This window comes from Pelobates fuscus, chromosome 7 (genome assembly GCF_036172605.1).
Source record: "Pelobates fuscus isolate aPelFus1 chromosome 7, aPelFus1.pri, whole genome shotgun sequence".
Taxonomy (NCBI): Eukaryota; Metazoa; Chordata; class Amphibia; order Anura; family Pelobatidae; genus Pelobates; species Pelobates fuscus.
In genome coordinates, this window is record NC_086323.1 from 148,069,221 (window position 1) to 148,096,413 (window position 27,193).

Here is a 27,193-nt window from a genome sequence, read left to right on the forward strand (position 1 = left end):
ACAACGCCCTTCTGCTTCCTCTTACGACCCTGCTTCAGTGCAAGAAGAACCTTGCCTTGGTGCTGGGTCTAGCTAGAATGAGCATTATATTCTTTCTATCTGCCTTTCTTTCTTTCCTTATTTAAAAGAGGGAGGGTACGCCTTAAATGGTTACAAAACCCAAAAAACGATGTTTATTTTATTTTAATTAAATATAAAGAATAAAGTATCTGTTCTTTATGATAAAATGTGTCCCTGTTATTCCTGTATTTTTAATAAAGATATAATGGTTTGTGTATCTCTCTGCCTTTATAAGAAAAAACACTGGCCCGTTAAAATTATTGGTACTTTGCATGTACACATGGGCTTTGTTACTTACATACTGTATCTGAAACTTTGTAACTACTTCTTTCTGCATGCATACATAATAGTATACATTGATGAGAAGCATAATGTTTCCATTTTCCCCACATTGGATTTTGCCTAATGTAAGCTACCGTAGAAGAAAGTCCACGGAGCGTGAAACCACATTTAACATCACTGAGGACCTATGAATGTCACATAAAATAAATATGAACATCAGCGGGGAATTGGAGATTAGTATAACTCTTGAGCAGGACAAAAACAACACACAACACATATTTAATTTTCCCTTTTATGTGGGGACGCCCTGTCTTCCATGGGTTTGTCACAGTCAAATTCATTTATTTTAATGTGATGCCAAACAATGGTAAAGTTCTTTGATACAATTCCTTTTTCATGGCTGTAGTCTTCATATCATCTTCCAATCAGAAATCATGTAAACTGACATTTATGAGAGCATGTACAGAGTGTGATAATATATTTGTAATTGCATTACTTAATTGATGACAGTTAAAGGGATACTATGAGGGCCAGGAATACAAAGCTGTATTACTTGCACTATTGCTACCTCTGCCTCCCCTCCCTCACCCCCCTCCCCTCCTCTCCCCCGCCCCCTCCCCCCCACTTCTCCCCTATGCCTGCTGGGTGAATTAAGGTTTAAAAAGCCTTTATTTACTTACCTGATCCCAGAATTGATGTCCCTTGGCACGGGTTAGCGGCTCCGCCTCCTCCTCTGTCCCATGACAAGTGGGCGCTAATGCGCATGCGTGGCAAATGCCATGTGCGCTTTAGACCTCTCCATAGAAAAGCATTTAATCAGTGCTTTCCTATAGGGAAAAATCTGACGCTGGATGTCCTCATGCAGAGCGTGAAGATGTCCAGCATCAGTTATTTGACCAAATGTCCGTTAGGATCCAGGAAGCGCCTCCAGTGGCTGTCTAGGACAGTGGTTCCCAACCCAGTCCTCAAGTGCCCCCTAATAGTCCAGGATTTAAGGATTACTCAATTGTGTCTAAGATGTTTTTGGAAAAAAAACAAAAAACACTTTAGACACAACAGAGTAATCCCTAAATCTTGGACTGGTAGGGTGTACTTGAGGACTGGGTTGGGAACCCCTGGTCTAGGAGAAAATAAGTCCGAATGAATTCAGATGAAAATCATTTTCATTTCATTTGAAACAAAATTTCTTCCATTGTGAGATTCACTTAGACCAAAAATCATCTATTTTCATTTATTTTATTCATTGGGACAGATGGAATGCCGCGGTGGTTTACATAAGTAGATGAGTCCCTAATATAGTTCCCTTATGTGGGATTGTAACATAGCTTCCAAATTGGATATCCTTCCTTATGTGGGTTTACTATATTTAAGGGTACCAAATTAGGGAGCTATCTACTAAACACAACAGCTCCCTAATTTAGTACCCTTAAATATGGTAATCACAAATAAGATACCAATTTATAGATAAGCAATAGATACCAATTTAATGAATTTAAAAGAACAAAGCACACATGGAAGAACGTAGTTCCACCCGCATTAGTTAATTCTTTCATTGTGCCATTCAGACATTTGTTATTAAAAACTAATAGGAAAATGAGCCGATTTTGTCGAAATTCTGACTCTTTCTAAAATGAATGCCCAAATCTAGTAAGAAAGATTTTTTTTGGCAATACAAATGTATAAAAGGAATAGTAATATCTTATCCCTTAATAAGTTATAAATAGGGGCGGAGCCTTACCAGCGAGCTGACAAGACGTGTCTCACATGAGCTCCTGCTGTACGGGCTGGAACACTCTCAATATTGATCCATAAAGATTGGGGAAGCCTGCACGCACCGCTGGTTACCAGACCCGATGCTCCGAGACACTGGGAGCCGTGACAGCAGGATGAGGCCTACTGGAGATGGTGGAGTGGAAAGATGGCCACTTTCCTCCTGCTGCACCAAGCCACATGCGAGCAGGCCTCACTCACCCCCTCCCCCCCCCCGTGGACCCGTGTTGGTTATCCCGGTCCCTGCCAAACAAAGCTGCCTCAGCCTCCTACATCTCTGAGGGTCCAGCAGCCCTCACAAGTGCGGAGGACTCCAAGATGGCGGATGCATCAGATCCAGCTACATGAGACATGCTGCTGCAGCAGCCTGACACGATGGGCCCCAGTACTAGAGCCATGGACACTCTTGAAGCAATCTTTGACCAATTCTGGGCTAAGCTGCTGGCTCGTATCAGGCCGGCAAAGGCTACAAGCATAACAACCATAAGGGGCCTAGTTCACAGCAAAAGGAGGCCTGGGAAGCCTCTCAAGGGTGCAATGTTGTCCCCCAATTCAGAAACCCACAGAAGATGTCCACCTGGGCTGAGAGCGACAAGAGCTACGACCCACAGGTACCGGCCACACATGCGGAGGGCCACAAGGCACAAATGGCGATACACAACTGTAACACGCAGGGCCCACGGCACCACCCTGACCGGGAAGACCCTGGACCTCAATGGATCTCAGGCTCGTGGCAAGAGGGTGCGAGCTCTCCCACAGCACTGGGGCTGGAGGGGCATCTCACCTACACAACGCTGCACTGCTCCCCAAAGCAGCCTGAACCTGATCGCGAGATGTGACCCCCGCAGGGGTGTCAAATGACTGCTCCGCTTACCAACTTGAGGGGCCTGCATGGCAACCCGCCACTTGGGTCCGCTAAAGTACCACCACGGACTCCTTCTCAAACCATGTAGAAGATGGCACCAGTTCGAGCGGTTCAAATGCTCCGAATATTTTCTACATGTTTCCTGTGTCCTTTTGCTTAATTTTCAGCCTTTTCACTTATGATTTTACGCAGTTCCCATGCCAAGCATTGCTGTCTGAGTAATTTGAACTAACAATGTGAGAACTCTCTCTCTACGTAGCGGATGCTAAAAATGCTTGCTAGTTTATAGAGAGTAGCCATATTGTCCTGTATACCAACGCATGTTGACTCTCCTAGGAAAACAGTTGTGTCCCTGTAGCTTGTAGTATTTTGTAGGTCGGCAGCTTTATATTATATTATTATTGCAAATAGCCTACAATATGAATGGTAGGTAGACCTGACAAGAAATCTGCCTAATCTCCTATTCCAATTGTATTACACAATGCTTATTAACTGCTCAAACAATACGATATGCCTGTTCTATTACTTCTTGCATACATAGGTAAGCTTTACCTATGTTACGCAATAGTTAAGCATGTTTCTACTTTACCTAAATACTATAAAATGAGGCTTTAATAGCTAGGAAATGTTGAATTATGCTGTAATATTCCTAAATTGTATACACATCGTGCATTTCCCTTTTTTTATTCTGTACAACCCAACTCAAATGCCCCAATAAAAGAATGATTGACAACAACAAAAAAGTTATAAATAACAGTAATAACAATATTAATGATATTCTTGTCTCTGCAATCCAATTGTAGTTTGGGTTATAGTAGTAAAAGTCCATTCTCAGTAGCTAACATTGTAGATTTCACTAGAGGTCCTTGATCTGCCCTCTAGTGTTGAGAAACAAGAAAACATGTCCCTTTAATTTATTTTACCCCACTTCTCAACAGTACCTTCTGGTGTTAGACAAATAATAATTGCATATTGTATGATATTAAATGTACTACATTTTAGGCTCACTGTAGAAAGAAGAGGCCTCTACTTTTTGAGGATTTGAGTTAAGGAGTAAATCTCTTTAATTGGTTCATTTGAGATGTGTCTTCAGGCTATAAAGAGCATAAAAAAAGCTCAGGTGTATGTTTGTTTTTGCTTGCTACAGTACAAGCAGTTTGCAGAGAATTTTATTAAAATAAATTACTAGTATTAAACATTTCACAATAACTTCACAGCCTAATCCCTTTGGTTTAACACAAACCTGTCAGATGGAAGGTGATAATGAGAGAATAGGTGGCAAATGTTCCGGCTCAGTAAGGACCTGTGTCTGTTCTAATCCATATCCCTGATTTTGCTTGGTTGCCCGTTTCAGTTGCTGGGCTGTACATGAAGTCGAAACAGTGGCCGGAAACTGAGCAAACTAGCCATACTGACCAGGTTCTACACTAGGGTGGCCTGTATATGAAAGAAGGCAATGTTCCATAGGAGCAAGGAGGCAGGCCATTCAATAGTAACAAGAAAACACCAAACTGGGTGTATCTAGGTGTTTTGCTGTAATGTCAAAAAGGATAGGCTGCATTCAATGTTCCATCTAAGGACCTTTTAAAAATTTCATGGAAAACAGGATTTTTTTTTGCCCACTCTTGTCTAACCCTGTTTCCCTAGCATAGCACAGATGGGTCCAGGGAGCATTGAAAAGGGCCAGGATCTGCGGCAAAGTCTTACCACTGGATTAAAGCTAAGTAATATTCTTAGTACACAGTAGGGGGTGCTAAATCTAAAATGAAAAAGGAACACTCCGTTAGAAATACATTTATTTGTTTCTAACTTCAGAGCGTTCCTTCAACTGCGATATTGCTGGTAGTATTTGAGCTGCACAGAGTAGAATAATAAGATGATCTTAGGTGCCCTGGAATTAACACATGTGCAAAATATTTTTAATCTCAAGAAATACTTACAGGGATATTCACTAAAGTGAGAATTATAAGTGAATGTCTTATTGAAAATTCTCCAAGTAACTATGCTTTTAGTTGTATTACTCTGTCTAACAGGTTTTATTTTTTATTTTATAATGCCCTACTGGATAATATGTACTAGGTCCCGCCACTTCTAAACTAAAAATAAAGGGTTAAACTTACTTGGAATCCAGCGCTAGGCTAAGCTCCATGCTCTGTCTAAAGTCAGCAGTGCTTCTTTTGTGGTCCAATCAAAGGCTTTACAAAGAGAAGCGTTTCATTGGTCCGTTTGCCCTGCTCAGAGCACACATGCACACTCTGAGCTGGGTAGGGGAAGAAGGGATAGAATGAGGAAAATGACCATGTATGTCACCAGCACATTGTGCTTGCTGACAACAAATGTCAGTTTTGCACATAATTGATGGGCTGCCAAAGTCACGTGTGCCTGGGGTGTAGTAACTATCTCCCAGGATACAAGCCTCAGCAGAATCTCTGCACATACTGGCGCTTACTAAAATGGCCATTTCTAAAAGCGCAAGTGGTCCTGATGTTTGAAGTAACCCTTTCAATTTGAATTTTACTTTGAAATCACTTAGAATTCTCAGTTTAGTAAATAACAATGTTAGGGTTCATTTAAAACACAGTAGTACAGTGAGGTGTGTTAAACCAAGCTGTAAAAGTGAGGCCAAGTTTTTCGGGAAGGGGGTATTTCATGCAAAAATAAAAATGTTCATAGTCCTACTGGTTTTGCACATAGAGACACAATTCATTTACAAAACAGTAGATAGTAGAAAACAGAAGGTCACAATTCAGGCCAAAGCAGCTGATTACATTCTTCCACTAGTTATGTTCACAATCTTGGTATTTTAGCCTGAATTTTTAAACTTGTTTTTTTTAATGCATCACAATTCACTATTTAGTGAATAAACCTTACATATTTGCCACTTGTAGTCACCAAGTATGTTTACAATTCTTGGAGAGCAGCAATTGCAGGTCAGCAGGAAGGATCAGACATGGTCATAGTGCCTTTGGAACATACTGTCCTCTTTGTAATTTATGGCAACTATTAAAAGCAAATATTGGCAGCTTGGGGGAGCTAAAAGTTTCACATTGAGTAATAACTTGAAACTGCAGTCCGTATGACCTGAAGATTAATCTAGCTTAAAATAAAAAAGGTAATAACAAACAGCGTCACATTTTAAAATTCTGACATTGTCACACAAATCAAGCATAATATGTGACAAAAAATATAACTGGAAATGCTGCAATTACATACAGTGAAAAATAAAAAAAAAAGTGCACAGAAAAAGCTATGCAAACTTTTAAATATAATTATAAAGTAGAACTTGGTATACACCAATGAAATGGCTGTTCAAAAAACTAACTTTGAATTCACTTTTATTACTGGCTTTAAAGGGACACTCCTGGCACCATAACCACAACTTGTTTAGTATGGTCAATCTGTTTTAGTAACTAGGTTTTTCAAGTGGATTAGAAAACAAACATGTATTTCTAGCTATAGTTTTAATATACTTATTTACTGACCTTTACTGCCTCAAGAATGATGATCTCAGCCAATCTAATGCTTCCCTGTTGGGAAGCTAAATTCTGCAGCTACCGATGGACTTACCATAAAACTTACAAAAATATGTAGTGCTTATAGTGCATTGAGTGTCCCTTTCATTCTAAAAAGAAAAATTTAAACAGGCACAGAACCTGTGCCGGGTTATCCTGGCCGTGATCCTTAGGCAATGGCCAAATAAAGTTATCTAGATACATTGCACCAAGCAGCTTTGATCTGCCATCAAGTTCTGTGTCTCTTTGATTAGACAAATATCATATTTGTCATTCTACAATCATGAATCAGCAGCCATGAAACTTGGTGATTAGTAAAGTGACCTCCGGGACTTAGTGAGTACAGTGGCGTCTTTAAATAAACATGTTTTTTTTTTTTTTAATAGAGATAGCGGATGTTCAGATTTTACTTTTAGGTGATGTCATGATTATTACAAAACAAACACCGATTATCATTACATGAAAAGGTTTATTAAAAAATAATCACAGTACAAAAGGAACAAGATGATAAAGGACTTAAAAGGAGACAAAAATATTTTGTGATTTTTTGTGGCATTGACTGAGGACACAAATTCTGACAGTATAAGTCAACTTCTGCTCTCAAATAAGCTTTGCATTTTTGGGATTTCTATTACATTACATACTCTACAATGCTAAAAATAATATACATATTTTGCAAAGCTATGACTATAAGCTGCACGATCATTTTGTGATGAAACAATCAAGGAGAAAGGGTGAACCACATTTTGGACCACTGCACCATATATATAATTTAAAGGGACACTACAGGCACTCAGACCACTTTAGCTTATTGGAATAGTCTGGGTGCAGTGTCCCTGTTTATGCTAGTCCTGCAATGTTAAAAATTGAATTTTTTAGGAAACTGCAATGTTTACATCGCATTACTAAGATAGCCTCTAGCGGCTGTCTGGCATGTTACCGGACTTTTGGTCGCCTAACTGACGCTGGACGTCCTCACGCTGTGCAAGAGAAAATCCGGCATTAGTAAAATCCCTATAGGAAAGTACTGATTCAATGCCTTTTATATTGTGAGGGCCTTACACGCTCGCAGCGTTCACCATGCATTCGCATTAGGATGGTGTCGGAAAAGGATCGTATAAGTAATAAAGCTTGACTTTTAGCATGTCCATATAATTTTCTTAAAATCAAAAAACATCATCAGTGCTTGATAATGTATTGATAGAAAATCAAAGAGACTTACTGAGAACATCTAAATATATTTAGGGAGGGTGCCATACAAAATAAACGTTATTCTAATATATAGTATACAGGACAGTATTATTTTTGTTTGAACACTGTGGATAATACTAGAGGAATTAAGTCAAGCTTTTGTGTAGAATGCCAACCATTGATTAACCAATGAAATAGATCATCAGGTAATCTGGCAGCAACTTTGCAGATTAACCACAACTACTTTTAATTTGTTCATTTTCAGCTATGGACAAATGTTACACTAGAGTAAAAAAGGTTGGACACTGGTGTGAAATTGGGAAATTTAGAGAAAGCACCCGAAGTGGTGCGAAACATGTCCAGGGCTTCTCTAGACTTTCTTTAGGGTCAGCTTCTTTGGTGGTCTCTCCCCTGTACATCAGCTGCAGGTGGTTCTGTGCTCAGGTTTTGGACTGTTTATGTTTTTGTCCACTCACTTTTTTCATCTTTATATGCTTGGACCAATATTGCATACACGAGGACTGCTGTTTCAGTGTTTTGCCATATGTATTTAACTTTTTTGAATTTTTTTTACGCTTTTTTTCTGACGTATTTTTGGGGATTGCCTACGAGTGCGGATCAGCTAATCTGTCCTGTATGAAATATGGTCTGAAATTGGGACTGTGCCAAATGCACAAATACACATAAACATTTTTACTGACATTAGAACTGTTTCATCATTTTTGTTATATCAAATCAAATTTTCAATTATGTTTTTAAGTACGAAACGATAAAATGTAATGCATTTGCACCTACTGTTAAAGTAAGGACACAATGTTTACCCAGAGACCTTTGTGCAACATTCTTGAACTTAATAATTGATGGTGGTATATAATGACATTTTATTTAGCAATTCTGCCTGTTGGCACAGCATGAAATGAATGAGAAAGATTTGGCATTTTGTTAAACATTCTCCTGCCAAGGACACGGGCTGAAACTATGAGATTTTTTACCCTGACATCTTGGTTAAAGGAGAGCAGTATAGTGATACAATATAAAGCTCTTGTTGCAAAGCGTGGCTTCATATAAGTAATGAATGCATGGAGAAGTAAGATGATGCAAGTTATTGTCCTGGGTAACCTGGGGAATTATATCATAATAAAAAGGAGGCAGAACAGGGCCTCCAGAAATAAAAGGCAGAGATCTGCATCAAAGAGGGAATGAAAGTCAATTACCTGCCTCTTGAGTTTAACTCCACTGAGCTAAATAACCAGGAAGTAACATGACCTGCTGTCTGATTGATAGCCAAAGGGGTGTAACCAGGTCAATTAAAAAACGTTTAATTTTATCTGCACTTTTTGCAAAATGAAAAAAAAAGAGGATAAGAACTTTAGTAAGCTAAAGTACTTTGAGTCTGGAATGTCCCTTTAAAGACTATTTCACTTTTCAATTGCATGATCAAACTTTTGAGGGATTTCCCACGGCATTTATAATCAATTAACTGGATTAAGAAGTATCACTGATGACTTTATAAGCCTGGCACTGTCAGACCAAAGGGCATTGCACATCGATTACATATTAACACCCCTTTGTGTTCTGTTACTTGTACAGGAATTTTTAGGCTGCTGAATCGTCATAGGTAAATCATGTACCATCACAACAACTTGCTAATGAGCACGCAATGCTTCATATTGTTAAAGGGGCATTCATGTTTAAAATTTAAATAATTTATATTAACCCCCTAAAGGTCATGATCTGGTCCCAAAGATTCTTTGCTAGGATTCAAGGCCCTGGTTATTTTGCATTTGCAGATTCATGCAGCCACAATGAGTGAGAATACAATTTTCATATGGGATGTTTAAAGGGATACTATAGTTACCCCAAAAAATCAGTTTAATATAGCAGTGTTGATGAATAGATCATGCCCCTGCACTTTTATTTAAGTCAATTTTGTTTTTGGTTATGCAGCCCTAGCGACACCTTGCCTGGCTGTTACTAACACAGACTGCAGAAAAAATGGTTTCATTTTCAATCACATGTTAACTTGCTTTAGAAGTTTATATATCCTGCTCTGTAGACTGAACTTTAATCACACACTGAGGGTCCTTTAGGATCTTGTAGGCAATTAACAGAGCAAGAGATAAGAAATTCTAAATTAAGTAGACTGTGCAATAAAGTTTAAACAGTAGCTGACTCTTTACAGGAAGTGATTAGAAAGGCTGCATAAGTTACATGCAGAGAGGTGTGATTAGGGCTGTATAAACAACGTGATTTAATTCCTAAATGGCAGAGAATTGAGCAGTGAGACTGCAGGGGCATGTTCTATAAACAAAAACTACTTCAATAAGATAAGGCTGTTTTGGTGCCTATAGTGTCCCCTTAAAGGATAGCTTGGCATAGCATTGATTAAGGCAATTAGTTATTAAGGGGATATAGTACACAAATTAATACGAATATTTACGAATATTTCTGTAAAAGTTTGATGTTGCCTTTATTACTACAGGAAATCTGCATCGGTGAAGGGGTTAGGGGAAAGGATGCCATTAATTTCTAGTCTAGGCATATTAGGGTCAGAGACCATGTATTGCGTTGTGACTGTATTCTGAAGGCATGGCTCAACCAAGATAAATAAATGTTTATAGTTCTCAGCATCCGGGGTATTAAGAATGATATTAAAGGACCACTATAGGCACCTAGACCACTTCAGCTCAATGAAGTGGTCTGGGTGCCGAGTCCATTTAGGGTTAACCCTGCAGCTGTAAACATAGCAGTTTCAGAGAAACTGCTATGTTTACAATAGGGTTAATCCAGCCTCTAGTGGCTGTCTCATTGACACCGCTAGAGGCGCTTCCGCGCTTCTCACTGTAAGACGCTTACGTCCATAGGAAAGCATTGAAAAATGCTTTCCTATGGATTGATTAAATGCGTGCGCGCATTCAGCGCTGACGTTGGAAGAGGGAGGAGAGTTCCCCAGCACCGATGGAGCCTGGCGCTGAAGAAAGGTAAGAGTTTAACCCCTTCCTCCCCCTTCAGCCCGGCGAGAGTGGGACCCTGAGGGTGGGGGGGACCTAAAGACCCTATAATGCCAGGAAACCGAGTTTGTTTTCCGGGCACTGTAGTGGTCCTTTAAGAATATCATAGTTAAAACAGAGCAGTTTACTTACTCCAAAATCTTAAAATAGCATAAATGACTTACATACTTATCAAATTCCACTCATCTTATTTTATATTTATGTATTTTCGTAATATTAAGACATCACTTTACACGAAATCCCCAATCTGTATTGCAAAATATGTGCATTTTTCCTACAGCCTGTAACATTATTTTCATACGGAAACATTTAGTATTGAGAAACAACTCTGCACGTAGAATATAAACTCCAATGCAAACCTCAATGAATGATCAAGATCTTAGCAATAAAAGTGTGATTAGTGATAACCAATCTCATCATGACTGCATAATCAATAAGTAAACCTTCACCCTCACTTACCCAGTCACAAAATAAAAACCTATACTATAAATATGTCCTGATTGATTCTTACTACATTCGATCCCCTGGTAACTATCATGCAGCCAGTTACCTTGAGCCATGTACGCTCCTGTCTTGGAGAAAGGGTGTACTGGCTGGAGGATTGGTAAAGAAATGTACTACATATCCAGGTGAGCACCAGTACAAAAATGGCAGGGTATAAAAGGTTAAAACATTCAGAGGTTGACCCACAAATTCTGGTTCCTTTGGCTTTCATATTTATTCACTGTACATATGCTGTACTGCACTCAAAATAAAATGTTTTTGAACCCCCCCACCCCTCCTCCCCCTGGCATGTAAAAGGTTAAAAACCCTTTATTTTGCTTATCCGAATACAGCACGGATCTCCCTTGCAGCTAGCTTGGTGCTCCAACCTAATGTGCACGCGCGGCAAGTGCCGCAAGTGCAATAGGCCCACCACATAGGAAAACATTGAATCAGTGCTTTCCTATAGGGATTTCACTGACGCTGGATGTCCTCATGCAGAGCATCAGTCGCCTAGAGTCCGGTAAAATCACAGAAGCGCCTCTGGTATCTGTCTGGTAGCTGTCTTAGAATTAAGACAGCTCATTGAAGTGGTCTAGGGACATTGCACCTAGACCACTTCAATGAGCTGGTCTGGGTGCCTATAGTGCCCCTCAAACTTCTTTAACTAAACCCAGACTGCTCTCAGTCAGTGAGCTAAGCTCTGCATCTCCAGGCTTAGGTCAATGCAAAGAACATCTGGCGGTGACTGGCACCTGTAAGTCCCCAGCAAATACATTGACTAATTACATTAAAGGAGGTGGAGATTGACTACTTACACTAAAGGGGGACACCAGGGCACTCCTGGCAACATATATCCACTATATCATGATGTAGTGGTTATGGTGCTTTTAGTGTTCTTTTAAATCTAAAGCAACATTTATTTTGCTCTTTAACCAGCATTTTCTATTATATAAAATGCCTATGATTATTTAACACTCCTCTACATTACTCTTAAAAAAATAATAGAATGTACTTTTGAAAGTTTACGTGCAAACACATTATTTGTGGTTGATTGCATAATACTTTTAAATGAACATTCTGTTCTTCAAAAACAAGAATTTGAACTGTGGCCCATACATACATAATGAACACCAATTGAGATGACATTGGTCTTTTTGATCTATTGCAATCACTGATTTCTTCATCTCCCATTTGAACCTCCTATAACCAATTAACAATATTTAGATAAAAGGATAACACAAGTCAATATTATACAGCCCAGTTAGAAAAAGAAGTCCAACATTTTTTATTTGGACCATTAACAGGGAACTCACTAGAAATTAACACAAATTATACACACTTTTCAATGTTGTATTCGTTTTTTTTTTTCTTACGAACTTAAGAATTGAAAGTAAATTTTAAAATTTAAAGGTATATATATATATCATATTTAATGTGATGCACCACTTTTTTTTTAAATGTAATCATGAAGATTTAGCAAGTAACATCACGAGGTAGTTGAATCCTGGCATAATCAGGCCGGAAAATGGTCAGTATTCTGTTCATATTTATTAAAGGGACACTGTAGGCACCTATTATATCACATCTTCTCTGTATGTTATCTATGTGTTGACTGTCAAGTGCCAACGACAGACCCTTTAATACCCTTTAACAGTGATTAGAAAAAAAGGGAAATGGAACATGCGTTTCTCAACAGTGGTGCTGTCGTAGGGACCAAAATATATACAAAATACACATTAAGGAACAGTGCACACACAAAAAATACAGTTTTAGTTTTTCAAGACTAGTCAAAATCACATATCTAAGTAAATAAATAAGAGGATTCAGTTCCACCATATGGCCATATCGTGTTAAGCCCACCACTACTTCACAGTACCCCAATATCAGTGGGTTCTACACTAATTTACATTAGGACTAGTGCTAAATGAACTTAAGTAAGTATATTCGAAATCCTGCAAAGTAATGGTTCTCCTTTAATGGGTATTGTTTTATCATTTAACGGTTGTATTTGTACAAATATAATACAAATACACAACAATTAATAAATATCCATAGTAGCAAAATTATTATATATTTTTTTTTTTTTTACTTTTATTATGTAAACAATTTTGCCGTTACATCTATGCTAGATTTTGCAGTCTCTTTTAAAATGAAGTTGGCTTTCTAGAAAAAACTGTAAGTCAAGTAATCAGGATATAGAAACTAAAATGAAGCATTTTTATCTTTTTTTTTCTCCAAAACTTCTGAAGCATCACCCTGGACCACATCGGTGACCCAGACTCTGTATCCTGACGAGTGAAGGGTTAAGATAAAAACAATGCACACAGTGTGATGTCAGGTAGTGTAATGACAATGACTTGCCAGAGGACAAGCAGAGGAAAGTTCCTGTGTGGCATGTAAGGAGGTGTGTGCATCACATGTCTGGGGGTGTGAGGAGGTGGGAGGAGTAACCTAGATGTAACAACACACACTTTGAGTAACATTTGTCTAGATTACTTTGTGCAGTCTTGCGTGCATACAGTTGTAAGAAATGTTAGTGCAAGCTAGATCGGTCATGCTAGTGTGACATTTTTAACTCTGTGTTCTAAAAAATGATTTACTTTGGCTAACCCCAGAGGAGGTTTAAATTATGTGTATCAAAGTAAGGCACTACAGGTGGGAAAAAAACACCCCTAAATTTCTGTACAAATGATTCATTCACACAATCATCATATATAACACAGGGATGGGGTACCTCAGTACAATAATTAAGGATTTAGTGAATGAACGACTCTGTGCTTAGCTGCATGAATGGTTGAGAAAAGAGTTTTCAAATGTAGGCCAAAATAGCACAGTTGTAAAAATTCTAAAAAAAAATCAGTGGGATTTAGTTATTTTCATGACAATGGGAAACATTTATCAAAGAGTTTTTTTTTTTTTTACAAACTTGAGAATTCAGAGTAAATTTTAAATTTAAAGTCAAGATCAGCAAACTGGAATGATTCTCGCTTTCACTTATGCTGCTCTGGTCCTAAAGGAACACTTTAGTGCTAGGAATAGTGTTGTAAAGGGTTAAATTACCCTTTATTCATTTAACCAATTCCAACGCCGATGTCCCTCGGCGCTAAGTTGTGCCAAGGGACATCATTTAGAATTCTCACATTAGTAAATAAAGCTGGAAGTGTATTCTGAAAAACAGGGCAAAGTACTGTGAGTGGGGCAATCACCATGAAAACCCGTTGGCATCGGCAGGCATATTCCATTTGTGAGCTCTCCCTTTTTACATCTTTGCATCACCTTTTAACCCCTTAAGGACTGGACTTTTTTTGCGATGTTGTACATTTGCGACCAGGCATCTTTTTACACTTTTGTGGTGTTTGTGTTTAGCTGTAATTTTCCGCTCTCTCATTTACTGTTCATATACAAATTATATATTGTTTTTTTCAGGACAAAAGGGGCTTTCTTTACATACCATTATTTATATAATCTCATGTAATTTAATTTTTAAAAAATGAAAAAATATGATGAAAAATTGAAAAAAATACATGTTTTTTGACTTTTATGTGAAAAATATTTTATTCATCTACAAAAGTGAATGAAAAAAACTGCTAAATAGATTCAAAATGTTGTCCTGAGTTTAAAAATACCCAGTGTTTACATGCTTTTTGCTATTTTTTTGCATGTTATAGGGCTATAAGTACAAGTAGGATATTGCGGTTTCAAAACATATATTTTTAAAATGTATCAATAGTGACATTGTAACACTATTATCTGTCATAAATCGCTGAATAACACCCCACATGTACATATTTTTTTTAAAGTAGACAACCCAGGGTATTCAATATGGGGTATGTCCAGACTTTTTTAGTAGCCACTTAGTCGCAAACACTGGCCAAAGTTAGCGTTCATATTTGTTTGTGTGTGAAAAAAGTAAAAAACTAAATTGAACGCTAATTTTGGCCAGTGTTTGTGACCAAGTGGTTACTAAAAAAGACTGGTCATACCCCATTTGCAATACCTTGGGTTGTCTTCTTTCGCAAATGGTATGCCATCATGGGGGTAATTCTCATTCCTGGGCTACCATACGCTCTCAAAGGCAACGTAACCAACCTGGCCATTTTCAATGTAAAAATATTTGACCCATATATTTGACCCTGTAACTTTCAAAAACGCTATAAAACCTGTACATGGGGGGTACTGTTATACTCAGGAGACTTTGCTGAACACAAATATTAGTGTTTCAAAACTGGAAAATGTATCACAACAATTATATCATCAGTAAACGTGCTGTTTATGTGTGAAAAATGCAAAAAAAGTCACTTTCACTGACAATATCATCGCTGTGATATGTTTTACTGTTTTGAATCACTAATATTTGTGTTCAGCAAAGTCTCCCGAGTAAAACAGTACCCCCCATGTACAGGTTTTAGGGTGTCGTAGAACGTTACAGGGTAAAATACAGTGCTAGCAAATTAAATTCTCTAGACTTTTGGCCTGGGTTGGCAGGCAGGTCCCTTAAATTGCAATCAATAAAATAACTTAATTATGTAAAAATATTACATAAATACGCACGTAGAATTTAAATATATATGCATATTTATATATTTGAAGTCTACGTGTATATTTATATAATTATTTATGTCATTTTGTATATGGACATATGAATAGTTCGTATTCTTTTTATTTATTTATATATACATAGATATATATACAATTTCATTCTAAGTGTATTTTGATATAAATATATATATATTAATATCAAAATACAGTTAGAATAACATTTCGTATAGATATATAATTTTTTTTTAATTTTTATTATTATTTTTAATTTTTTTAATTTAATTTAAATTATTTATTATTCGTATTTTATAATAATATATATATACAATATATATATAGTTATTATATATATTATATATATACGTGTGTAAATTAATTATAAGTGTATTTTTATATTAATATATGTACATATTAATATAAAAATACACTTAGCATGACATTATATATATGATATATAGACATATATTATATAGGTATAATATATGTCTATATATCATATATATATACACATATATAATAATATTTTTTTTTTATTACCTTTCACTTTAAATTTTTTTATGATTTTACAGTTGCAGGGAGACTGCCTGTCAGCACAGACAGTCCCCCTGCAGGCAGAGACTAGGACACCTATTGTGACCATGTGGTCGCCCTGATGGGCGATCACATGGCCCCAGGGGTCCTAATCCGCCATGGGGAGACTGTCTGGGCTGCAGGCAGTCTCCCCACACCGGGAGCACCGCCGATCGCCGCCGGGGGAACGACGGCGATCGGGTAAGTACATTTTAAATTTAGGACGGTTCAGGACCGTCGTCGGTCGGCAACGCAAAAATGCCGATGACGGTCCTGAACCGTCTTGCGTCCTTAAGGGGTTAAAACACTCACTTCAATAATAATAACATTTGAGCAATGAGCGCTTTTCTTGGTTAGCCATTTCTATCCCATAAGGCTAGTCAGCTTTTCTGTTCCCACAGGGTTAGCCAATGAGCACGTATCTCAGTTAACCCTTTAAGTCCTACAGAACTAGTGAGTGCCTGCTACTCTCTAATACTAAATGCTATTTGTGCTCTTAGTTTGTAAAGACATGTAGCAATGTATAGTGTGCTTCAATGGGTATTTTTCCACCAGCTTTATAACTTTATGCAAAGTCTCTGAAGTCAGAGAGCAGAATGTTTTTTTTTTTTTTTTTTTTGGTTTAATGTCAATCTCCGTCATGACCCAAGATTACTTAGTTAATTATTAATAGGCTTCGCCATTCCATAAAATGGGAATTTATAAAGAAATATATGCTTATCGGCATGAATGCCTTATCAACAGGGTCCCTGGATAGACAGTATGACAGATAGATAGAGCTAAATAAAAAGTATCTTAGCTGTGAAAAGGAAAAGAATATTCTAAGATAAAATAAATACAGCTATCAGTAACAGGTGCATTTCAACCAAATCTATCAGTTTTGGACCGTTCTCTCCTAAATGGAATGTAGAGGGCAAAGCTTAAAGGGACACTATATTCACCTGAACCACTACAGCTTAGTGTAGTGGTTCTGGTGTCTATAGCATGTCTCTGCAAGAATTTCTATGTAAACACTGTTTATTTCAATGGAAAAGGCAGTGTTCACATTGCTGCCTAGTAACACGTCTAGTGGCAGTCACACAGACAGCAACAACAGGTGCTTCCAGGGGCAGTGCTGCACAGTGAGCATCACCGACATTTAGCGTTTCCACACTCTGCATGGAAACACTGAACGTTCCCCATAGAGATGCATTGATTCAATGCATCTTTATCAAGAAATGCTGATTGGCGCAATGCTGCATTTTTCCATGCTTGCACAATAGCCCCCCATTGATTTCCTATGAGAAAGCATTGGATTGGTTGGGACCATGATTCATGATCTAGGGCTAGGCTATGGAGGCTGAGTCACACAGGGCCATCCATTGCGAGACCGGTGCAGCATGGGAGAAAAGGTGAGTCAAATCACCTTTTTACTGAGATCTGAGGGGGTCTGGTCACCTAAACAGGCACTTCAGGACTATAGTGTGAGGAATACATATCTGTATGCCTGACACTATAGTGTTTCTTTAAACACTACCCCTAAACAACAAGATTACATGATTGCATTACACCTTTAACTCCTTGAAGGACCAATCAAATCTAAGGTTGTTATGACAGCCCTAGCAATTTCAATTGTTCTGAAAGAGTTAAGAATGCAGATTCATATGCAAATTTAAAGAAACATTATCCTTCATATTTCACACATTCTGTAACACCCTCATTTGACAATAACAAGCACATGGATTTATGATTATCTATTATGTTTAAAAGTCATGTTTGTGGGCAAGGAATGTGTACTGCTAACAACTCATACCCACTCACAGAGTGGACACAGATACATTTCCATTAAATAAGGGAACTCGGGGTGATTGCAGAGAGGACACAATTTATTATTGTCATATTTTCTGAATGCCGGCACTAGTTTGCAAACAGTTAATTTTCCAAAGTGCATGGTGTACAATTTAGAGCATATAGAATTTAAAACCCTTAGAATAGACAGGTGTCCTCTGAGATATTAATCCCGTCATTCTATTCCAGGTGTGTTACAGATTGTAAATTTTGCAACCAGGTACAGAAACGGGCACTTCAACAGTCGTATTTAACTCTCGAAATACAATGCGAAAATCTGCAGTATAATGAATTCTGGTTCTGGAATGATACAAGTGCACCAGATTTATAATATAATCAGCTTTAATAACAGCTTGGCTATTGTAGACTAAATTTTGAATTTCCTTTTTTTTCAATTCACTACAATTCACTGTCCAGTGAATAAACCTCATCGGTTTGATTAATAAATTGCTATTATTATTTTGAACTGTAATCATGTGTGGCCATATCTCAATTTTCATCTTGGGATGCTGATTGATAAAGCTTATTGCAGGGATGTACACATTTCATTAATGAAACTGTGTCGTCTCTTAACCCCAAATTAATAAAAAAAAAAATATGTTTTATAATAATAAGAGTAAATAAATTAAGTTGACCTGGTAGCTTTACTTTTGTAAATACCCTAGGCACACTGCTAATATTAGTATACAAACACATTGGCATGTACACAAACCAAGAGAACGTGGTCCCTCACTTTCAGATGCAGAGGTAATAGTTTTATTCATATATGTTTGCATTTGAAGGCTGGTAACTTAACCACACTGTACTTTACCCTTAATAGACAGTTGATTAAAAAAAAAAGTGCAGTAAGTATACCAACCTTAGAGATCACTGCCTCACAGAGCTTACAATCTAAATAGTCCAAAACAGGTTTTCCTACAGTAAGTTTAATTACATGGTCCAAAAAAAATGTCAATATTGACATGTATCCATTTATCAACAGCAACTCAATATCCAGTTGCAAACCTTTTATAACTACATGCAATGTTTATTGATTATTGGTATAGCTCTAACATATTCCACAGCGCAGTACAATGATTGTAGATTAAGAACTGTACACATCTAGAAGAAATGAAAAGGTTTTAATATTTTTTTTTTTTTCTAAAGGAGGTTAACCTTGTGAAAAGGGCTCCCTCTGTCAGTTAAGGGGTTAAACACTGACATGGACATGGCTTTGTTATCTAGGTGCTTCCTGATCACAATCTAGCTTTGGATACACAGTAGCCTTCCTAAGATCCTAAGGGTCCATCCCCTCTATGCTGTATGCACATGCACTGATTTACTTACAGACAAAAGTGTGGAGAGAACATCTGAACTCCCAGGGTCTCCATGACTCTATTTCTTTAAATGTCCTTACAGTTCTCTCTAAGCCCTTGGACTAGAGTGAAAGTCAAATGTAGTAGTTACTGTGCATGTGTCACTGTGTCACTGTGGGTGGGTCCTGATTACACCTTGGCAACTCCAATCCAGAAAAAGGCTGAGTGCTTGTTCTGTGTGTGCCCTAATGACTGTCTGCTATTACAGACCTGTTTAATCCAGCACCTACCTGGGGAAGAAGGACAACCTTGCACAGACCTCAGAACCAAGGGCAGGCTGGCAGGGAGGTGTGTCATTATTCTTTCTGTGCCAAATCAGGCCATCACTAATTATTATTACTGCATAGGCAGACATTGTAAATACATTTAGAGGTGGACAAGTTAACCCAGCATGGGATATTAAGAGTAGGCATTTTTGTAGGAATACTGATATCTGGGGGGAGGGGGTAGAACCTTTTGTTAACATCTGGTACTCCTTTCTTAAAGAACATAGTTTTAATCATTATTTTATTTTGCATTCAAAATGTGTGCACTGTCAGTCAGAAGGTTCTGTCATTTTAAATGCTAGTGGGAAGCAACATTTTTTTTTCTTTTTGTTTTGGAGGCTTTGTGGGGTTTTTTTTAAAGCAATATTTAGGATCAAAAAGAAAAAAAAATAGAAAACAGCAATGTATAATTATCATTGACTGTTTAAGAAACCTGTTCAAAATGTTTATAAATCGAAAATCTCTCACAAAAAAATGAAGCGTTTATTTTGCCAAAAGCTACAGAAATAATTCAACAAAAAAAGTATGTTATACATTCCATTTTTCCTATGAATATGTTTGGCATTCAGAAATGCAACATAAAATATCCCCCATATTTAAAAACTGGAGAAGGTAATTCACCATGTTTTATATGTTGCCTAAATAGCGAAGCTTACTGACTTAACAGTCAGGACCCCATAACTGGATGCAACGGGGGTCTCCGAAATTACATTATGGCCCCAAATCCCTCTTTTCCTCTTTTCTGTCCTAACATCCCTCTTTTCTGGGTGCTCTATATTGTTGGTGTGTCTTTGTATATAACAGAGCTCCACAGCAATAACACTCGCAATAATGTGTCTTTAACCCCTTAAGGACACATGACATGTGTGATATGTCATAATTCCCTTTTATTCTAGAAGTTTGGTCCTTAAGGGGTTAAACTACAATAAATGTGTTTAAAAATCAGTCTGAGTACATAAGATACATTGTTCTTGTACTAAATTACATTTTAGTTCCATAAATTGTTAGTAGTAAGAACCTAACATTTCCTAGAACTACCCCGCCGCTCGCCACAACTTCTCACACCCCTTAAATAAAAGAGTCCCTCTTAGTCCATTTGAAATATTGGGAGGTATGAATACACTATAGGACCCGTATCACCTCGTGTTATCCCAATAATCCTGGACACCGGGGAACAATCACGCTTTAAGATACCTAAGCTGCACTCTGCATTGTGAGTACTTTAGTAAATGTGCTTTCATATAGATGACAATGGCTTGGCACAGCTGGGAGCATTACTGAACATATTGGATGCCTGGCATCATTGTCCTTCCCCCTCTTTCGCCAGGCAAGCTCCCTTCCTAAAATCCGATTTCCTTATGTTTGGAAGGTATGTGTCTGAATGGGTCTTTTAGATCTTGTAAACCATTGTGGAATATATTGGGACTATATAAATAATGCACACTAATAAAGCCCATTATCCAACAACAGCTAGGATCCCACTTACGAAGGCACAAAGAACATACAGGACTATTCACTAAAGTGAGAATTCAAAGTGAATTTAAAATTTAAGTTCAGAGTAGCTGGCTGGAAACCAGTTTGACTATTTTGACCTTAAATTTGAGATTCACAATGAATTCATATTGACTTCTCACTTTAAAGGAGCACTATAGGGTCAGGAACACAAACATCTATTCCTGAACCTATAGTTTAAAAAACACCATCTAGCCCCCCCTGGCACTTTCTTGCCTCCCTACATACCTCCTTGCCTCCCTAAATAAAGTAAAATCTTACTTGTATTCAAGTCTGCAGCTGCTTCCTCTGCTCCTGATCTGCTTGCTTGGTGGACATCATCAGAAGTGGTGTTCTGAACCAATCACAATGCTTTCCCATAGCATTGGCTGAGACTGTCAAGGAGGCAGATCAGAAGAAGAGCACAAGCCAAACACAGCCCTGGCCAATCAGTATCTCCTCATAGATATTAATTGAATCAATGCATCTCTATGAGGAAAGTTTAGTGAGGGTGGAGACATTAAATGGCAGTGCTGCACAGTGTGCAGCACTCAGCACTGCCTCAGGAAGCACCTGTAGCAGCTATCTGATGAGTGGCCAGTGAGGTTATCACTAGGCTGTAATGTAAGCACTGCATTTTCTCTGAAAAGACAGTGTTTACTGCAAAAACCCTGAAGGAAATGATGCAATTCACCAGAACAAATACAATAAGCTGTAGTTGTTCTGGTGACTGTAGGGTGCCTTTAATGAATATCCCTGATAGTTGCCAACTGTCCTGAATTTGCCAACTGCTCCTAGGAAACACACCACATGCTAGGGGCAGAACTTCTAGGGTGTCCTGCTAGTGTAGTCACCCAAGGCAACCCAGAATGGTGGCCAGAAATATGTGTTTTCTTTTTCTATGTTAGTCAGTTTGTGTGTGCATCATCTTGTCAGTGTGCTTGTGAGTGTGTTTGTGTGTACCTGTATGTATCTGAGAGTGTCATTATGTGTATATATTATGCATATCATTACTTTGTGTGTATCTGTGTGTCTGTGTACATTTGTGTTTGTACATGACACCAAAGTGTTCCGGATAATTTTTTCAAATGTTGGCATCCATGCAGGGCTGGTGCAAGGATTTTTGGGTACATAGGCGAAGATGCATTTTTCCGCACCCCCCTCCCCAAAAAAAACATCTTCACCTATGTGCCTCTTAACCAGCCCATCTCCCCTCTCCGTACATTAGTGGTCCCCTCCCTTCCCTGTCCCTTAGTGTTCCTCTCCCCTCTCCCCTCTTTTCCCTGTCCCTTGGTGTTTCTCTCACCTCCCCTCCCTATCCCTTGTTGCACTCCCCACCCCCTTAGTTGTCACACTCCCCTTCCTGGTGTGCCTCCTACCTCTCTTGTAGTGTTGCCGACCGGAGCAGATCCCCTACAAGAGCTTCAGTTTTCTGTACCCGGCCGGACTGACAGGAAGTGCTCTCTCAGTGGAATTAGATGAAAAGAGGCCCTAGGCTATTCCACTTATGAGGCCCTTTCACCTCCCATTTTTAAGTTTGTAAATTACATGAGAGACAATAAAATACATCATTACTGTGATATATATCAATATGTTAAATGAAACATGTTGTGATTGGTACTAACCTTTATAAAAAATGTGGCACGGATAATAACTTAAAAAAAAGTTGAGATGAGGAGAGGGGGGGGTGATTGTGAGAGGAAAGGGGGGTGATGAGGAGAGGGGGGGGGTGACTAAAATTACCTTAAATCCCTGGTGGTCCAGTGGGGGCTGCCTGGTGGTCCGGTGGCCCTCAATTCCGGTCTGCACCTCCCTCCCCTTAGTACGCCACTGGTCATATCACATGCGTAGAATTTCTCCTTATTTTCGGTTCAGTGTTTTAGTGTTCACTGTTTTTAGAATAGTGTAATTTGAATTTTGCTAACAATTTGAATGTAGGCCCCTCTTGATCTTGAGGACCTAGTTAGCCTATATGAAAATCCGGCCCTCCTGGCCGGGTACAGGAAACAGAAGCTCCTGTAACGTGCTCCACTCCGCCACCGCTGGGGTCCAGTGTGGCTGCTGGGAGGCGTGTGACTGTTGTATAATCATAGGCAGTGAGGGAGCTCTAATCTCTCTGCTCTGCTCCTTGGCGGGCTGTCTACTGATCTCGGGAGCCGGAATATGACATCATATTCTGGCTCCCACGGCATCAGCAAACGGCGCGCAAGGGAGCAGAGCAGAGAGATTAGAGCTCCCTCGCCGCCTCTGATTATACCACAGCCGCGCCGGGGGGTCCAGAAGGTGGCCTGGCAGGAGGGAGCTTGCGCCCCCAGAGCCGGTGCGCCCTAAGGCAGCCGCTTGTGCCGCCTTATGGAGGTGCCGACCCTGCATCCATGCAAAGAATGTCTGCAAACATCATAGCATTTAAAGGAATACTTCAAGCGCCAAAGTCACAACAGCTCATGGTACCAGGGTACCGTCTACTATAAGTAGTCATCGTTTTAAAATAGAAATCCAGTACAAATTCGATTTGGCTCTAAAAATGGATTACAAAGTTCAATAGGTTTTTAGAAGATGTATAAACAATTTTCTGCAAGTCTCGTGTACTATGCTGGCCCTCTGAGGTAGGCCAGGTTTGATGGAACTATGTTTTAATGAGGTGAAATTAATGAATTCCAAAAGCTGGCTAAAAATGCACAATATCATAATATTTAAATACAGGTGTTTCTGATGTCTTTGTAGCTAGGTAAGATCATAATAGACATAGACATAATGCTCCAAAACCAAAATAACATAAAATCACTTCCAAAACTTTAAGCAAGTTAGTCTTCACTGAACTTGCAATGTACCATGTAAATAAGGTGCCACTATCAAACTCTTTCAGACAGCCTATCTGATCTATCTCAGAGACCATTCGTTAAATTTGGTAGATTTGGTTTGATTTACAAACAGAAACATAAAACAAGGTATTTTTCCAGACACCAACAAGATTTAACACACTGCTTCCCAGACACAGTTCACCTCATGGATAGTTAAAGGCAGCAAAATTAGCCCTTACCATGCTGTAATCAATCATACTAAGACAGGGCTTGACAAATCCCAGGCGCCAAGGCGACTAGAAATTTCGCCCTGGCGTCTGGGATTTGCCAGCTCTAGTTTTGGAGGGAGTTTTGATGGTGGCCGTCATGGAGGGAGTTTTGATGGTGGCCGTCCGCTGGTACATGGAGGAGCATGGATGAGGTGGCCGCCCGCAGGAGCATTGTGGGCAGCGCGCGAGGGAGCAGTACTCTGCCTGTAGCTCCTCTCTGCTCCCTTGCGCTTTTTAATGATGTCGGGAGCTGGAATATGATGTCATTCCAGCCCCGGCATCATTACAGAGCGTGAGGGAGCAGAGAGGAGCTACAGGCAGAGTACTGCTCCCTCGCACACAGCAAGAGAGCAGCCCCACTGGACCCCAGGTAGAGACCCTCTCAGCTCTCCCAAAGGTAGGGAGGCTGAGTGGGTTTCAATTCAAACAAAAATGTGTGTGTGTAAGCCTGTGTGAGTCTGTGTCACGTATTCATCCGCTTATAAAAATGTGGTTAATGACATTTACTGTCCACACAGGAAAAGTTGTGCCGAGCAGCAACCTAATCCACAGAAGGGTTAATGCTGAGCAGCAATTATGCAAATGAAACCTGGTAACTGACTTTGGGGTCAAAGGCTGGTTACAGCCTATCAGATCTAGAGGAGGGGTATTTAGGCCCAAATCTCATCCTGCTCAGTGCCCTGTCGTGGTTTCCCTTGTGGTTGTCCGAGAGCGCGTTCCTGTTTATAGTTTTCTACCTGGTTTTTTACTTTGGTTTTGTTTATTGACTTCTCTATATTCTGGTATCCTGACTATTCTTTGTACGTTAAATCCGGCCATTCTAAGGACCGGTAATACGTTACTTATTTATCATCCGTGCTGTACAGTTCTACGTGCTGGATCAAACAGTAATCCTGACAGTATGTCAGTGTGTGTGTGTGTGTGTGTGTGTGTGTGTGTATGTGTATGTGTGTGTGTGTGTGAGCCTGTCAGACTGTATGTGTGAGTGAGCCTGTCGGTGTGTGTGTGTGAGCGTGCCTGTCAGAGTGTCTGTATGTGGTTGTGTGAGAGCGAGAGCCCGTCAAGAGTGTGTTTGAGCGCCTGTCTGAGTTTGTGTGTGTGAGTCTGTCAGAGTGTGTGCGTGCAAGCCTGTTGTCAGCGCAAGAGTGTGTGTGAGCCTGTCAAGAAAGTGTGTGTGTGAGCCTGACAGTGTGTGTGAGAGAGAGCATGTTAGTGTCTGTATGTGTGTGTATGTGTGTGTGTATGTGAGCGAGAGCATGTCAAGAGTGTGTGTGAGTGCCTGTCAGAGTTTGTGTGTGATCGCCTGTTAAAATTTTGTTTGTGCGAGTCTATTAGTGTGTGCTGTATGTGTGTGTGTGTGTGAGAGCCTGTCAGTGTGTGCACATTTAGGTACCTGCCCCTCTGATCGCATGAGGAAGACGTTTACTCACCTTTCTTCCCATTTTCCCACACCATGCCAGTTTCGCCATGGCTGAGATTATCAATCTTTATGATCTTAGCTAAGGCAATGCTTTCCCTTAGGAAAACAGTGGGAGGATTTTGTGCATGCGTAGCAAATGTACCAATCTGCATCTCCTCAAAGAGATGCATTACATTAAACAATATCTATGAGGAACATTTAGCGCCTCCATGCAGAGCTTGGAGACACTGAACCTGGGTGCTGCACGTGGTGCAGTAGTGACCCCGGACTCTCTTGTGGCCATCTGAGTGACTGTCACTAGAGGTGTTACTAAGCAGCAATGTAAACAATGCATTTTCGTGGAAAAGGCAGTGTTTACACTGAAACGCTTGCAGGGACAGGCTATAGACACCAGAACAACTACATCAAGCTGTAGTGGTTCTGGTGACTATAGTGTTCCTTTAAGAATTGCATTTTCTCGTTAAAAATTACTGGCTCCTAACTTTTTTAGCTGGCTCCTATATTCCAAACAAATTTGTCAAGCCCTGTACTAAGAGTAACCTTTACATGCATCCACTACCCACTTCATGTTAGTTAACCATATTTTGACTATAGAAACAATGAATCCTGCCACATTGATTGACAATATTTTTACATGGAACAGTTAATCATGCCCACTGGACATCTTCATGCTACCTTATATTCATAATGAGGAGTGGATCTGGAGGCACTAATTAACACTAATTCTCCTAATCAAAACCCCATCACTAATATGCCTAACTCAAATTTGCCAATTCTGAGTTCTCCTAACCCTAATTCTTCTAACCCTTAATTTTCTAACCTCAAAAACCTAAAACTAATTATCAAATTATGAAGCTTGAAAGTCAGCTACTGTTCTTTGAAATGCCAGAACCTAGTATTATTTTCTAGTCCAGTCTTAACTGTAGGCATTGGTAGCATTTTTAATTTTTACTTCAAAATGTTTTTCAGAATTCCCATTAACACCATTGGAACCCACTGCCACTATAACCGTAAGGAAAAATATATTTTCTAAACTGACTACTAATTAGCCTCCAAGTTCCGATTTCCAGTCATACTCAGCCAGCCTTAAAGGAACAAACTATTTATAGTGCAATGTCTACATAAAACAAAACGTATATATAAATAGAGTGTATTCATGCTTACAGCCCTGCACCATATTGTTATATGCCTGAGGATAGTTCATAACCACGTTAAATTATAAAGACAATTTTAGCACATTAAGTTGGTACCATGGAAGTTATCAATGAGTCCCTAAGCGGATTTCACAGATGCTTTGCACACCTCTAAAAATAACCAATAATCTACATCTATTGTAGCCATATCCTCTGTGGCTGGTTGCTCTATTCAGAGGCTTTGTAGATATGGCTGGTACAGTGCCAGCTCTCAAATGGTGTAAACAGGATTGAGAGCCAGGAAATGCTCCAAGACTATGCTGTTCACATCTGCCTAAATTTATG

At 39.1% G+C, this 27,193-nt stretch overlaps 1 protein-coding gene across 15 annotated transcripts in view; it reads right to left on the reverse strand.

Moving 5' to 3' along the window:
* Nucleotides 1-27,193, reverse strand: part of MITF (melanocyte inducing transcription factor) — a 233,306-nt gene that overhangs the window by 82,882 nt on the left and 123,231 nt on the right. Inside the window, exon 1 of one of the 15 annotated variants that reach the window (XM_063426779.1) lies at nt 19,440-19,522. The exons of the other annotated variants lie outside the window; for them this stretch is intronic. Coding sequence (XP_063282849.1) covers nt 19,440-19,483 — 44 coding nt within the window. The 5' untranslated portion in view covers nt 19,484-19,522. Of the gene's footprint in view, nt 1-19,439; nt 19,523-27,193 lie in introns of those variants that run through there. 15 annotated transcript variants of the gene reach the window in all.